General features: G+C 35.8%; 1 protein-coding gene and 1 non-coding gene across 12 annotated transcripts in view; one reads left to right on the top strand and one right to left on the bottom strand.

The window, feature by feature from the left end:
* BRD8 (bromodomain containing 8) overlaps nucleotides 1-16,032 on the bottom strand; it is a 1,923,539-nt gene extending 1,907,507 nt beyond the window's left edge. For 7 of the 11 annotated variants that reach the window (XM_044069495.1, XM_044069498.1, XM_044069499.1 and 4 more), the window contains exons 1-2: nucleotides 14,238-14,316; nucleotides 14,046-14,142 (exon numbers count right to left, since the gene is read on the bottom strand). In XM_044069495.1, the coding sequence (XP_043925430.1) occupies nucleotides 14,046-14,142; nucleotides 14,238-14,301 (161 nt within the window). In that variant the 5' untranslated portion in view covers nucleotides 14,302-14,316. Of the gene's footprint in view, nucleotides 1-14,045; nucleotides 14,143-14,237; nucleotides 14,317-15,411; nucleotides 15,514-16,013 lie in introns of those variants that run through there. The other 4 variants (XM_044069501.1, XM_044069500.1, XM_044069496.1 and 1 more) reach the window with 4 other exon arrangements.
* A 755-nt stretch (nucleotides 16,033-16,787) lies between these two features.
* Nucleotides 16,788-16,860, top strand: TRNAA-AGC. Its single transcript has one exon. It is a non-coding gene; the product is annotated as a tRNA-Ala (tRNA).
* Nucleotides 16,861-17,396: the final 536 nt, after the last annotated feature.

The following is a 17,396-nucleotide window of genomic DNA, read 5'->3' as shown; positions in this document are numbered from 1 at the left end:
CATAAAAATAAAAAAATATATGTGTGTGTGTGTATATATATATATATATATATATATATATATATATATATATATATATTTTAGCTTGCAGTGTTCAGTCCAAACGTCCAACTCACAGAAATACCTGCTTTTTTATTCACAAAAAGCAAACTAATGTCCAGCAGTTACAAACACTGAGTATAAATGTTTGAGAGGCTTCCTGTAGTCCTCTCTCATTGCCCATTAGTTGGAAAGCACTGCATGTTCATATAACAATGATATTCTCCCCTGAACCAATACCAGAGTATAGTGACAGGGCTTTAAGTCGGTCCGTACAAGATATGCAGTTTATGCCTTTTATCATTTAGTAAGTTATCTCTGTGTGCATTCCAGTTGTTGCATGTGACTAGACAGATACATGCCAAAAGGGGCATTATATTAAATGCCTGGCCTAATGAGGGCTGAGTAAAGGGGAGCAATGACATTCCTAAATCTGGACACAATACCTTTGTTTATAAGTTCTAAAATATAGAAGAACTTCACTACAACGGAGACATGTTGGTCAAAAGTTAGGTCACTGTTCATATAAGTTCAAAAATCCTGAACATCTGTGGCAATCCTCAGGGGCATATTAGGACTTCCAAGATGGCTGCACACTGAGTAACAGCTTAATTTCAGCTCTCCTGATGTGAAAACTGAAACTCATAAATGAGAGCCAGTGAACTTGTCTTTTTTGGGTAAAATTTCATTAAATGGCTAGTAAGTTCACTGCATGGATACCAGCAAAAAAGAATCCGAAAACCTGAAAGAAAATCAATCAAAAACTGTGTGAAGAAAACACTGAATGGGAAGAGTTCTGCAACTGTTCAACAAAAAGCAGTTGAAGTTCCAGCTCTGGTGCAAGACATGTCTTCCAGTAATCTACAGGAAACAAAATTAGTCAAACGTACTCAGAGCTGAATAAAATAAACAAAACACTGAAGGAGTATATCAACTGAAATAATAAAAGGCTGGAAAAATGGAAAAAAGCTTAAACACATTCAGCTGAGGTGATAAAACTGCAAAAAACAGTGGTCAAAATGAAAACAAAAGGCTAGCTGGGTATGACTGCTCATGAAGAGAAGTTTCAAAAAATAATCGAATTAGATGACAAAGCACATAGGTAAAACCTAAGAATTTCTGCTGTACCAGGCAAGCTGGAAGGAATAGACTGCATTAATTTTTATGAAAGCACAAATAAGCAACTGGACTGGTATTCCACAGCAGGAGTTGTTAAAGGGCACACTGTGTGTATGTTCCAAACCTGGTCGTGAGAAAGCAACCTTGAACTTTTAATAGTAAACATACATTCATACTAGCAGAGAGAGAGTTTATTCTAACAGAATGGTGGCAAAAGGACAAAGTACTTAAAGTGAGTGGGAGACTGTGGAAAAAGAAGATTACTCACTGTACACCAGACAAAACAGGAGTAAATGTATTCCCATAATCAGGGAATGTTGAGAAGTAACATGAAATTCAAGCTACTGTATCCAGCTATTTTCAGAATATTCTTTCCAGGAGGGTCAAAAATCCATTTTTGATACAGAACATTCTAAGGAGGAAATACAATTTTTTGTTTCAACAAAACGTGAGCTATCAAACAGGGGATTCCACTTATTGTTCTTCTGGTAATAAAGTCCATAGAGAGACTGTGCCAGTGAAACCTTTTTCCTTGCTTCAAAGGAAAATACTTGAGAAGCAGAAAAAAGGACGAGAGTTGACTAGAAGAAACAGAAGTATGTTGGAAATGAAGCAAAGACTGGATTTGGAGCTGGAGATCAACAGGAAGAAAATCTGCAACTCAGAAGTTGACTAATACATGTGGGATTAAAAACATTATTTATATTTGTAAAACATGACAGAAGAAAATCTGGAAATATTGGACTTATTTGACTTTGTTAAACTTGTAGGGAGCTCCAAAGCATATGCCCTACTTCATGTCATTAATGTTTGGAAGAACATTTGAGTGGACGGAAAGAGGAGGAAAGAGAGAACTTTGCATGCTATAAAGTAAAGCTTTCTCAGTTATTTTCAAGTATAATAGGGATATTAAAGTTAACGGGTGCCCCTGTTATTCCCTTCTTTCTTTCTCCTTTTTCAGTTTTAAGAAATGTAGGCACTGCAATGTATAAAAAAGTAAAAGAAAAGTCTGAAAAATAGTGCAGGATACAAAAAGAAAGTATATACTTTTTCTTATTCTTGTACAGGGGGGGTGACTGGATTAAGGTCCTTGCCTTGATCTAGTAATATGTTTTAAATAGAAGCATATAAATAAAAAAGAAAACCAAATAAAATATCTGGTTCTCATGTCCCCATGGAGACAATTTGATAAGGGGCAATAAAAGCAGAATACTTCTTTCTTTTAATAGGTAGGAGATAATGTTTTCTGAAAGCATTCAAGTGTTATTCTAATATGGCAAAGAAACAGAGATAAGACAAAAATCAGAGAGTATTTAGTGGAAGTAGAAGCACAGGCTGTAAAATGTATCTTAGCGTAGATAACCTTCCTTATACATTAATCCAAATCTATGAGTGTGGCTGTCAGTCTGGGACAATTGTTTCTATTAGGAGGGTTAAACTTCATTATTTGAAAATGTACATAGTTTTGTGTGTTAGTATTAAATTAATAGGTTTTAGGGGTGTGTTTTTTGAAGCTTTTCACTACAACAAAAAGTTGTCTAAGATGTGACAAGCTCAAATGGATTTGGCAAGAAACAACTGTATAAAAGATCAACCTGCCAAACAGTGTATGCATGCAACACAAAAGCTGAAACCAGACATTTAAAAAACACATACTCCACATAACAGGTGGGAATAAAAACATCTTAACATAAAGACAACAATTTCTATATTATCTTTAAATGTACATGGTTTCACAGATATATGCAAAAAGAAAAAGTAGTGAACTATGTAAAAAAATGTAGCGTGCAAATCACTATGCTACAGGAGACACTTTTGGAAAGGCCTGAGCATGTAAATTCTCTCAAAGAAAAGGCGTTGGGATGGTTATTCAGCGGAATACCTAGGACACAGTAAAAGCGGAGTATTTATATTAATTGCACAAGGAATCCAAACAGTGACAGAAGAGGGGGGAAAAATAATAATGGTAAATTTATAGTGCTACAGGGCTACTGGCAAGGGAGGAGGATTACATAAGCGTGCTGCGGTAGCGTTGTCACCTCACAGTAAAACGTTGTCCTGTTCGATTCTCAGTTAGAGCGTCTTCTGTGCGGAGACATTCATGAATGGGCGTACCTTCGTTGAAGGTTGTGCGTCAGGGCCGGCAACTAGGCACGTAAAAATCTACTGCCAATCATTAATGGACCGGAGTTCCGATGTGGCGACTCCTAACTGAGAAAAGCCGAAAGACACAACAACAACACTTATATATTTGACCTAAAACTGCTATAATAGACTTTAAGAAAATTCTGGGAGATGTAATCAGCTTTCAGCAGGGAATATTACTTACAGGTGGGGACTGGAATTTTATTTGCAGCAGTGAGGATGCATGGGGGGGCAGAAGGGACAATATAACAAAGAGAGGTAGATTTTTGAAGACATTTATGAAAGTATTTGGCATGGAAGATGTGGTACCAGTAGCAGGAGTCTGGAGTGAATTTACATATTAATCCCCAAAGTACAAAAACTGGGCTAGGTTAGACAGAAATTATATCTAACAGGAACATGTCCATTTAACTGAAAGTTTTGATACACACCCAATAACTATTTCAGATCACGAGCCAATAATAACCAAAATAAAAATTCAGGGTAATGAAATAAAATGAGACACTGGTACTGTTAAAAAGAGAAGAATTTATGGAATGGGTGGTGGAAATTATTCAGGAGTTATTAGAAGACAGAAATTTCTTCAGAAAATATAGCTAGGAAGTGGGATAAAGGTTAAGGTTAAGTGCAGTTTAAAAACTAGGTGGAAATAAAAGAAAATGAGATATGGTTAAGAAATAACAAGAATTATTTAGAGGGACTGACAAAGGTTAAAGTAATGCAGATTGGGGGAATTACACCAAACAAGAAGTACAGCAACTGCAGAATTCTAAACAGAAAAAAGGGATTACCTCAATAATATGCAGGAGTTTAGAAATACTGCTGGGCTGTCAAGCAACTGTTTTTTGATAATAACTCCAGAGCACAACTGAACAAATTAACGGACCCTCACAACGCACAATTAAGCTCTTGGACAGCAGAAACCAATGAAAAACACTTTATACAAACTATATGATCTACATGAACGTTAAAACCAATATGTTTTCGTTTAGATAACTTTCTCAGATGTGGGTATAAGACTCAGTCGACTCGTTTTATACTAAAACAGCCAACAATCTAGTAATGACGTAATTGATTGACTGAAACAATATTTCTATGAAAGAGATAATTTTACTGAACAAATATGAATAATATATTTCTTTCTTTTCATGTTGTCACCACTCTAATAATAAAAATACAAAATACAAACATATTGTGTAAAAAACGAGAATGCATCTTTGTGCACTTAAAATACAAATAAAATTCCACTGTGAAAATATTTCAAGAAGATAATTCAATTAAAACCATTATACCACCATCTAGTGGCCATTTTCTTTCATTACATTAAGTTAAAAAATGTATTATTTGTGCATACACATGAACCATTGATGCAAGCTTTCGTCAAAGGTTAGGTTTGACTGTAATCACCACAATTTTAATATTAAAAACCTTTTAAATAATAAAAGTCATAAATAATCAATAATATAATCTTTAGATTATACTAAAAATGTGTATATGTTAAAATGTTTATAAATATGTTAAAACAATTCCATTTAAATGAACACATTGGTGTAGAATATAAAATGTTAAAAGTTCTATATTTATTTTACTGTTTCAATATGGGGAAATAATAAAATGAATATAATAAGGCATGGGTTATAATTTATAAAAATCATAATTTTGCAGCTCTCAGTTTAAGAAGGGGGCTATGGATATATAATCATGTAATCCTGGGTGTTTGTTAGCCTGTAGTGTGACCTGCCACCAAAGCTTTTTTTCTAACACAAAAAAAGAATACTGTGCATTACTACAATACAATTTATGCCTATATAGGGCATTTGTTTCTTTTTATTTTGTACGTCATAAATATGTTCACAGATTTTTCTTCTCAATTTATGCTCAGTCTTTCCAATGTAAAATGCTTGACAAATTTCACATTTAGCCAAATATGTTGTTGTGTCTTTCGGCTTTTCCCAGTTAGGGGTCGCCACAGCGGAACTCCAGTCCGCGAATGATTGGCAGAAGATTTTTCACAAACGCCGAGGTGCCAGCTCAACATTCAACCTTCAACGAAGGCACGCCCATTACGCATGTCTTTCGAACACCCACCCAACCGCGGGGAGGACATGCAGACTCCACACAGAAGGCACTCCCCGCACTCCAGCCGAGAATCGAACAGGAGAACCTCTTGCTCTGAGGCAACAATGCTACCGCTGCACCACTGCGGAATACATTTACCAAAATTGTCACAATTGTTGTATTCTTTCCCTTCTAATACTTTACTCCTGCTTTCTAGGAATATGGATACTTTGTTAGCAATATAGGAACACTGAGAGCAATGCCCACATTTGAAAGTTCCATTTTTTCTTTTGTTTCCATTTTCTCTGAAGCCATTTCTTTCAAACAAATTATTTAAACTGTGTGAATTTATATGTACCACCCTTAACTTTTCATTGATTATTTTATCTAAATCTGTAATAGACATAAATCTGTTCCATTCTTTGTCCATAATATTCCTCACCACAGAGGAAGTTCCATTAAATTCTAACATCAATGGTCTATTAAAATGTGCCTCCTGTTAAGGTTTTCTCCTTGTATATTCTCTTCATGACCCAATGTTTGTCTTTTCATCTTTTTCCAGTTAGGGGTCTCCACAGCGGAACTCCGGTCCGCTAATGATTGGCAGTCAATTTTTATGGTGCCGAGTTGCCAGCCCGACGCCCAACCTTCAGCGAAGGCACAGCCATTCACGCATGTCTTTCGGAGGCCACTCGACTGCAGGGAGGACATGCAGACTCCACACAGAAGGCACTCCAGCTGAGAATCGAACAGGAGAACCTCTTGCTGTGAGGCAACAACGCTACCACTGTACCAAAATGGGTTTAAATTTTCCTATTCTACCCTCTAAAACTTCTTTCTCTATTTGCTCTATCATATAAGCCGGGTATTTCTTCACCATAAACATCTGTTTCAAAACTTTCATTTCCTCTAAAAAATCTTCTACATTAGAGGTCATTCTGGAGGATCTTATATATTGACCCCTCACTAGATTCCTTTTTTGGTGTACTGGATGTGCATTATTGTAATGTAGATATGAATTTGAATAAGTATTCTTTCTATATACTCTGGAACAAAATTTGTTGTCTTTTTTGTATATTTCTATGTCCGGGTAGTATAGCTTTTCCTTATCAATGTTGTGTGTAAATCTCAAAAATTCTGTACTGTTATTCAAAAAATGTACAAATTCTGTAACTTCTTCACTAGGTGCAATCCAAAAAATACATATATCATCCAGGAATCATTTGTATAATGACCATTTGTCACTATATCTGGAATTTAAAACCAACTTTTCCTCCCATTTGGCTAATACCAAATTTGCATATGTTGGTGCACATGTCGCACCCATAGCTATGCCTTTTGTTTGGTGAAAATATTCCCCCTTGTACTATAAAAAGTTGTATTTTAAAACCAAGTCAATTAATTGTAAAATTACTGTGCATTCATCATGGGTTAAAGTATTGTCCTCTAATACTATTTCTTCTAATAATGCCAGGCATTCCTCATGGGGGATTACTGAAAACAAGTCTACTACATCAGTGGTGAGGAAGGAAATATCTCCCCTATACAGTTCTTGTTTAATACTTCTTAGGAAATCCCATGAATCCCTAAGAATATTGTCTCTTTTTAACCATAGTTTTTTAACTTGTAACCAACATACTTAGCTAGTGGAAGGGTTTTAGATCCTTCAGCTGAAACTATTGGTCTCAAAGGAGAGTCCTTACCATTTTTGTGTATTTTAGGTATGCCAAAGATGGAAGGTATCCTTGGCTTGTCCACCTTTAAGAACCCATATGTTTTACTATTAAATCTTCTGCTAACAAATCTTCAAGTACCATATCAATTCTTGGATACACTATATTGATTTAATTTATTGAGATGCTTGAATACCTTGAAATGTCCCTTAAAATCTCATTCATCTTGCCTTCATATATAAAGGCATACATTAATACCATTCCTCCCCCCTTTGTCCGGTTTCATGACTCTAATGTTTGGGTCATTGCTCAATTCTTATAGAACAAGACTTTATTTTCTATCTAAATTAGTTTTATACTTGACTTTATCAAAATTCCTTCTAATCTCATTCTCCACCAAACTTTCAAAGTTTCTTATTTGTGGATGTGTGGGGGGGTGAAGGTACTCTTTTTACCAAATGAATGGATTTCATTACATTTTCCTGGTTGAAAAATATTTGTAAGTTAATTTTCCTCAAAAAGATTTTAACATCTAATAATGTCTTTGTAAGGTCTCTCTTTTTAAACGGTATAAATTGTATACCTCTAGATAATAAACTAAAATGAGCTTCATGCAATTCCATAGAGCTGTAATTGTAAATGCTAAAATCTTATTGAGTGAACATAAATGGATTGGTATTGTCTTGAATAATAACTTCTGTATCCCAGTTGGGGAGGTTACTACTTGTTTAACTTAGTATCCCCCCTCCCCCTTCTTCCTCCCCTCCAAAAATTTGAATTTTGTTGATTCTGCTGAAATTCTTTATTCATTAGTCTCTCTGACCTCCTTAACGGTGGATACTCATTATAATCGTCTAATTCAGTGACATTTTCTCCTCCACCTGGTTGTTCATTATAAACTTCTCCATCCCTAAATTCCCTATATTCGATTTCCCAAAACCTAGTTTTAGGTTTGGGATAACTAGAGTTGTTTTTATATTCCATTATATCTCTCTCCAATTTTTTCACCTTCCTTCTGATTAATTCACGAACTCAAAAACTTTTAACACAATGACTCATGCAACAGAAAGTAGAAAGGGTTGTTGCCAAGCTTAGGGAGCATATAACAAAGAAGATAACCAGAGATCCTGTAGAGGTACTATATTTTATGACAATCTATATAAAACAAGAGAAATATGGAAATCAAGAAAAGGTACAAATGGAAACAAACCATATATCAGCATGCAAATATAGAAAACAGATCTATTGCCACCTGTAACATGATGTTCTACAATAATATAACAGTTATTAATAAAAAAGTGTGCTGTGATGTAATTTATACAGACTTAACTTCACCATTTGACAGGGTCATACACAAAGTACTGATCAATACTTAGTTGTTCTAATTTACTGATGTACTCTTGATAAGATGGATATATGTATGGCTTACAAATAGGGCATGACAAGCATCATACAACAACTGGATAGGTGAAATCCTTGGTTACAGTCAGGGTGTCCCACATGGCTTTGTCCTAGGCCCTTACTTGTATAGATTTTATCTTTCAGACCTAACTTTTTCATCTGAGGTGTTCTACAGTCTATATGCAGAAAACCTGAAACTGGGTAAACTGCTTACATGTGTTACAGATCAGGCATGTCTGTAAAATAACTTGACTAAATTGACCATATGGGCACAGGCAAATAATATGTTGATAAGTACATCAAAAACGAAGCATATGAGATTTGGGAGACATAAACCAAAAGGTGAATATTTAATACAGCACTCAGTGATTGAAACTGTAGACTCATTTAAGGACCTGGGTATATGGGTAGATCCAGCTATAAGCTTTTCTAATCACATAACCAATTTGTTAAGGATAGTTATAGAACTATAGGTTGCATAAAAAGATTTACAAAGTCTAGAAAATAAAAAATGATGACGTCATTGCTTATTAGTTACATTAGACCGAAAATTGAGTGTGGAATAACAATATGGAAACCCTATAAGAAAACAAGCATGAGTAAACTGAAAGGGTACAGAGGACATATACCAAGGGCATCAATGGATGTGAACATTTAAGTTATTATGAAAGACTAAAATGTCTGAACTTGTACAGGGTCTCTTACAGATATCTAAGGGGAGATCACATTCAGGTACATAGGACATTTAGGAACAACTAACTCTGGGAATGTTTGGGGTTATCAAACAGTGCTACAGAATCATCAAACAGCCTATGTAGAAGATTCTATAGGAATGAGAACTGTACTAATTGGTTCTCTGACAGAGTAGCTGATGCATGGAACAGACTACCAAATTACATTAATCAAGTACTAGTTTAGATATTTTTAAGAACAGCCTGGACACTTACTATGGGAACAAGTGTTCTGGTATACTGCCAAGCCAGAAGGGCATTAATGCCTGTGCTTGAAATATTTGTATCTACAAAAATGGAAAAGTTTATTAAATATGCCAAGGTTAGAGGTAGATGAGGCTTGGTGAGGCTCGGCAATTAACATTTAAGATAGGAGAAGAGGAGATAAAAATGGTGACGTATAACCAATCTACAGGAAAGTCCAGAGGAATAGATGCCATTCCTGGGGAAGTCTGGAAGCTAGGAGGGAAAAATGATAAGGATCTGGAAGGTTTTGTTTAACAGAATTTTAAAAAAAGAAGAAGCACCAACATCTTGTGAGAAAGCGGCAGAGTCTGTAATACCTAAAGATGATAAAAGACCCATCAGATCCAGCTTCATATTAGGCCCATTTCAATTCTAAACCATGATTACAAAATGTTTATGCCAATAACAGCTAAAAGAGTGGCAAAGGTGACGCCAAAATTGAGAGCTATTGATCAATGTGGTTTTATGGAGGAGAGGCAAACATTTGACAATATTAATAGAACAATGATGATCCAGAGGGAAGCAGAATGTATGAAAATACCACTGCTGTTAGTGGGTCTTGATGCAGAGAAAGCATTTGACAAAGTAAGCTGTGAATTTATGAGCAGGACAATGGAATCATTTGCACTCTCTGATAAAATTGTAAGGTTGATTAGGAGGATATATGAGGTATCGGAAGCGAATATTAATGTGAGTGGGTAGGTTCCTCTCTGATAAGTTCTGTTTGAGCAAAATGACTAGGCAAGTGGTATCCCCTTTGTTATTTGTGTTATATTTAGAACTACAGGCAAAGAAAATAAGGGACTCAGAAATTCAAATATATAATTATATGGTAGTCAAGAAAGGCTTGCTTTACTTGCAGATGATGATTTTTTATAACTGATAAAACCAGAAAAAAAGACATTTCAGTACTGTGGAACATTTTGAGACAGTTTCAATTCTTTTTGGGATACAAAATTAATCAAGACAAAATAAAGGCAATAGCTGTAGACTATGTACCAACACACAAATTGCTTCTGCAATACCCATATTTATAGAGACATGATAAAATGAAGTACTTAGGAGTATGGATTAAAAATAATTCTGTTATGACAGCTAGGGATATGTGACAAGGGGCTAAACAAAAGATAATACAAAAACTGAGAAATTGGAAGCTCTTTTTTATAGATATAGACAGCAATATATGAGCAGTCAAAATGTTTAGTCCCTTTAGTTTTATACAAAGGTCAGGCATATTTTTTTATCAACCAGAGGAAAAGTTGTAGATAGCAATTAATAAAGAGCTGAAAGAGTTTATCTGGGAGGGGAAGATGGCAAGAGTCAAGGGGGATAAACTGATCCATCCAATAAAAAAAGATGGTTTGGGACTGTCTGATTTGAAGAGATATTTCACAGCTGCACAGTTAAGGCTCCTACACAAAGCACAAGCAGAAGGCTAAAATTCAAAGTGGAAAGGCATGATGATGAAACAGGGAGAAGCTCAAGAAACAAGAGATTGGGATTTTGGATGTAGATCCTTAAGGAGAACAATAACCATAAAAAATGTATATTCATAAAGTAGCAGAAAGTATTTTAAGAACTAAGCCAACAGAGGGAATGGAGAAAGGAGATTCTGCCAATAGAGAAGACTGCAATTAGGGATACATACAATAGCCAAGAGGGGGGGGGGCTGGAATTTACTGGAGAAAATTGGCAAAGAAACGAAAGTACTGGCAGCAAACAATTAGAGAATGAAAGGGAATACAATGGGAAAAGGTTAAGAATTTATTTGGACTGAAGGTAACAGATTGCCTTCCCTATCAAGGGTTGCTATAGCCAAAGAGAAAAAAATAGGGGGACCCTAAGAGAAAGACCAGTACTGGTAGAGTTTTTAATAGAATCTAGAACAGAAGCTGCTGTAAAAAAGGGATGATTAGTATAGCTTATAAAATACTGCATGATAACTATAAGAATCAGTCAGAGGAGGTTAGACAGGATTGGGAAAAAGACTGGATAAGCAATTTACAAACAATGGGGAGATGTATGTATTACCCCCAAATATGCAACAAAGTCTAGAAGATTTAGGATCTTTACTTGTAGGGTGTTTACAAAGATATTTCTATACACAAGTAGACTGCAAATATTTTTTTCTTAAGTAGACAGCAAATATTGGAGGTGTGATGGGGAAGAAAGAGGTAACTGGGAACATATACTTTGGGGGTGTAATGAGTTGGCAGACTTTAAAGATTTCCTGCAGACTACTCTATCAGAAATAGTGGGTGAGCAAATTGGTATACATATTTATTTATTTATTTTACATTTGTTAACCGGGAAAGTCCGACTGGACACATGTCCTTTTTCAGTGGAGGCCCGGAGAGAAAAGCTCCAAGTACACAGTAAAATATTACATTAGACAGTAGATATACAGTTAGATTACATGCAATCATATATAGTATCCATACACTTTTTCTACTAATAATGCTGTTGAAAAATAATACCTTAAAAAGGAGTTTAGACATCAAATACTTCAGAGTATTTGGGATATATATACATTATAAAATAGCTGGCAGGATGAAATATGTACAAATGATAGATTGGATAGGAAGGGTTCTGGGGAAAGAGGCTAGGTATATACAGGGAAATAATGAGTTGAAAGTGGAGGGGCTGATAGAGAGTAGTAGGTGGCAAGGTCTAAAGGCAGGGTAAGCAGGAAGGTTGCAGACATACAGAGGAATTGGAATAATTCAAAGGGTGTAAATAATAATAGTATTGGTAGGTGTGCTGTACATAAAGTCAGTTGGATATAGGAAAGGAAGATGACACTTAGAGGGAGAAGCAGACAGATGTAACAGAAGAAATAATACTTGAAGTAGAGCAAGGAAGGAGTGGGGTGGGAAACAGAGAGATATGTATTGGTAGGCTGAAAGTACTACTAGGAGATTAGTCTGGGTTGTTGCAGTTACATAACCACAGATGCTGAAGATGGGATTTTATGACTTTTTTGAAGGGGGTGAGGGTAGTTATAGCTGTGATATTGGAGGGAGGCTGTTCCACTGCTTACTAAGGAAATTATTTTTTTTTCATTATGACACAGAATCTGAACTGCTTAGACACAGTAAGGCCATAGTCTAATTACGATGGCGGCTAAAAAAGCAATTACTAAAAAATAGAAATCAAAGTTTAAACTAACTGTACGAGAAGTAGTGAACATGATAAAACAAAGAGAAATGGAATCTTTACAATGGGTAGGAGCAAATTACATTGAAAAATGGGAATTGTGGGAACAGAACATGCAAAATAACATTTTGAAGGGGAATGAGATTTAAAAGAAGGCATGATTTGAATAAACTATGTAATGTTTGACTGACAATGACTGAACAGATTGTAAGTGACGTATAATGTTTGCAACTAAAAATATGTCAACATGGTTAGTTTTCATTTATGGATAGAAGGGCATGGAAAGCAGACAGATCACCTGTCTCTTTATGGTTGTGCTTTTTTTCCAAGTTTGTTTTATTTTCATTTATATAAATGTATGACTGTATATGTCACAAATAATTTAATAAAGGTGTTTCTGGTTTAAAAAAGTTCTCAGGGGCGTAGTGTTAACATGGTAGTTCCCTGGGATATATGACTTCCTAAAGGATACAATAATGCATTTTTTGGAATTTAGCTACAAGCCATGATTTTCGTACCACTCATCTATTAGGGACACACTTTCCTACAGGATGACAAAGTAATTTGGGGATTCAATTACTGCTCCTAGCTTGCAGTCATCTGCATACTTAGTCACCCAGTATTTGGTATTTGCTTTTATTTCAGAAGAGTAGATTAGATGTCAAGCAGGAGGGGTCCCAGCACAGAATCCTGGGAGACTCCAATGGTGATTGGTCTCTTTGTAGAGATAACTTGCCCTATTTTGATTCCCTGCATCCTGTAAACTAGATGATTACATTCTTATATTACATACTTAGATTACATTCTCAGGGGAGCATCCCCCCATTTCACACGACATTTGGATTTATTTATTTATTATTGTTGTTTACAGGACCCATTTTCAGTGGAGGCCCAGAGAGAAAGGCTCCAAATATCTACAAAACAGGCACAACTCCTCCATCCATTCCTAAAGACAAATTAAGCACCTTGACTCTAGAAGTAACCAAAGCTGAAGAGCCATGCTGCCCCAATAAACAAAGCATAACAAGTCAAATATCATACACTACAATTTCCTAACAGTTATAACCACTACATTAAATGCAACTGCAACAAAATGCTGAGGTGACTACAAAAAGTTAACTAAGTAAACTAATTACACAGCATGTCTGAGCCTATTCTGTTTCAGCTGTTAACATCTAAAGAATAACAAATATCAAAACATAACTACTTTTCTAGACAGTCTATACATGATCATTTCTTAAGCTGCAAACATAACAAATTTATCAAAGATCATTTTATCCAGACCAGGACATCACACAGCAGCATTTCAACATAGCAGTTACCACACCTCCAACATTTTAAAATTACTTGAACACATTTGTTGGTGTCATGCTTTTAAACATACCACAAATAAAAGTGCAAAGCAATATGGCATCTACAACCAAGTGGATCAGGTTTAAAGAAAATGGGACACTGTTAGAATTACAAAGGGTCCTACCAGTTTTGATCTCCACTTCTCATAACAGACGAGGCAAGACAGAGCTTCTCCCGAATGGACCATGGTTCAGTTGGACCAATGCTAAGCAGCTTATGTTCTAAGACCACACAAGATAAAAAAGTGTAAGAATTTTATGCTTTGCATACTTTAAAATGTACAAGTTTATATTTTTAAATAACAATATCATTTTACCTGCAGTATTACTCACAATGAACTCAAAGCAACAGTGAAATCTAGCATCCCCACATAATGCCATGCTACACAGTCACAATTCATGAAAACACATATTTAAAAAAGAAGAAAGCAGCACAATATTAAACAGTAGATGCCACATAATCAAATGCATTATTTTATGTTTGCTAAAAATCCTTAACCACATAATCCCTCCGTCGATTCATACACAGTTACTGGGCATGCAGTCCTGGAAACCAGTAAGTAGCTTAGCCCAAATTCCCAAATACCCCAAAGTACTGTCAGATTAAGGGACTTGCTCAAAATCAGACATCGGGCAAATGAAAGCTTACAGAATCAGAAAATAACAGTTCATAGCCTTTTTCCTGTATGCAAATATATAAACGCACATTAGTAACTCAATGTATAAACACTATCTTTAGAGTGTGATAGTTTCCTGTCACATGACCAAAGCTGTTTACCTTTCCCTACCACAGGACAGGACCATAGGTCTCACTCTTATTACCAGAATCAGGGATAAGGGTAAAATAAACAGAGGCAAAAGTCCAAAATTGGAGACATGTTTTATGGTACTGGAACCATTAACTTAAAAAGCTAACAAAATAAGAGAATGCAAATTAACATGCATTTTCTACAGCTAAAAATGTAACTAGTGTGGCTGTTGGTGTAACAAAGCAAAATGTCCATCCAAATGAGGGACACCTGAAAGGTATGTATAGATCTATCCTAACCAATTGCTTTGTCCGCTTTGTTGTTTCCTCCTTTCCTGCTTTCCATCACAACATAAACTTCACTCCAGCCACTTCCAAAGAAAATGTCCATTTCCCAAAGGTGTCTGTGCCCTTGTTTCTTACCAAATGCATAAGTGCACCTCTTTTATCTATCTTACAAAACAGTACAACAGATAACCCTGCAATAGAACCAGATCACTCTTCAAACATGCAGAAGCAAATAACATCTGACACTATTTTCATAAATTCTTCATAATCCTGAGATTCTCCCATCCCCCTTAAGAGAAGGGATGCCCAAAACTGGACTTGAAACTACAACCCACCCCCATAAAATACTAGTGCAAATTTCAGCTCCTTAAAAACTGTGAACCATCATCACCCTCAAACACAACTAGACACAGACACACATACACATATGTATGTTTATAAACAACAGCACTCACTCCCCGTCCCGGTCGCCATCTTATCGTTGGGTATCATAGGCATCCTGGGAAATGTAGGATGAAACTACCAACACAAACCCTGAGGAAGGTCAACTAGTAGTCAAATAAAAGCATTCTGGATAATGTAGTCTAGGCTAGTAAATGAAAATTTAAAGAAGTCTAAAGCAATTTGCGTAATTACGTATTACGTCGCGTCTCTAAATATTACTAGTCTGTTCATAAGTAACGATAAATTTTCTTGTATGTAATTTTGTGCAACATAAATACTTCTAATATTCTAAAGGGTTCGATTTCAGTATTGCGCTTTTAAAATAAAAGATCACTTTGGTTACATCCCAAAAAATACCACCCTGGATGCCCAGCAGCAAACTCCTCTTTCACCCGCTTATCAAATACGCACCGTAAGAGACAAGCATATATTGTGCTGAGGTGGGAATTTGAAAAGTAATTCACTAGTCTTAGCAATCTAAAATTCCCATGCACCAGCATGTAATGCCTCCTTTTATTTTTTCCCGTCTAGTCAGTAGTATGATTTAATTAGAAATATTTCCGTATCTAAAAATGACTGCACTATAGTTGCATAAAGCCGTAGTTTCCCTTACATTTTAATTTTGTCTGGCAACGCGAATAAATGATGATAGAATTCATGAATAACTCGTGCACATTAAAACGGGATACCAATCAAGAGTTCTAATTAGCAGAAACATTTTTATGATTTGCAGACAATAAAACAGCAGAGGCCCACGGAGAAAAACTGCAATTATTAAACTGTTACAAAGTGGAACGCAGAAAAATACGTGCTCCGTCACTCTCAACTGTCCCTGATTTTAGCTCTCTCCCTCTTACCCCCTCCCTCCAAACAAACTGGTGACTTTTGGAATTATTGCAGTTAAATAATGACAATGATTAACAGTTATAGACTTCTTTTACATCAGAGAATGTGTATTAATTCATGTTTTCTTATTTTGTCAGCGTCTCAATAGTACAAATATGCGTCCTCGATTTTTTTTTTCTTGATTATGTTGAAATTTGTCCCTGATTGGTTGAAAGCTATGTGTGATACACATGAAATGTTAAGTGTATAGAACATAACCGTAATAGTTATACAGGCAGAATACAATGGAAATGAAGTAAGTTCAAAGAAAGAATAGAGAGATAACGAACGAGGAAGAAAGCGTACCTGAAAATCAGGAATAGTGTCAGTAAATAAAGGAGAGAGAAGGGCAAAAATAATGAACATATTAACAGATATGGGAGGTCAGCAAAACCTAAATCTAAGAATAACAGTAAAACAAATGTATATTTTATGGCTCTTTCAAAAGGTAGCGATCCCAAATACTGATAATTAAAAAAATCTGACGTGTTAGTTTAAGCATGGGGAATTAGCTCAAATGGTAGAGCGCTCGCTTAGCATGCGAGAGGTAGCGGGATCGATGCCCGCATTCTCCAAAATCTTTTTCTACTGTTGTTATTGCATAACAAATCCACTTGAATTTTAAACGATTAATTAAAATATGCTTCAAAACATACATCCTATTTGTTTGGACTTTTCCCGGTTATGAGTCCCCACAACAGAACTCCGGTCAGCTAATGATTGGTAGTGGATTTTTATGTATCGGTGTTACCAGCCCTGACGCACAATCTTCAACAAAGGCACGCCCCATTCACGTATGCCTGTACACCGAAGACGCTCTAGCTGAAAATCGAACGGGACAAGGCGATAGGGCTACCGCAGCACCGTCATCGCAGTATTCTGTAATATAGCAAATTTGGTATAAAAAGTTAACTTTAAAGGCTTTACGCCATCAATTCCACTTCCCTTCGAGCGCTAAGGAAGAATATTACCATGTAAGGCATCACATTAACAGCCAATGACGCAGTTGCATCGGCCTATTTTCTGTTTTAACGTTATTTAAATCATAGTAACAGTATAGCGAGATGCCAAGCATACCCCTAACCGGGAAATGCCGAAAAGACAAACAAAC

The sequence above is a fragment of the Protopterus annectens genome, chromosome 4.part0, assembly GCF_019279795.1.
Source record: "Protopterus annectens isolate FY-2018-M chromosome 4.part0, PAN1.0, whole genome shotgun sequence".
NCBI classification, from domain to species: domain Eukaryota; kingdom Metazoa; phylum Chordata; order Ceratodontiformes; family Protopteridae; genus Protopterus; species Protopterus annectens.
The sequence above is the reverse complement of the archived record's forward strand: the minus strand, read 5'-3'. Positions and strand labels throughout refer to the sequence as shown.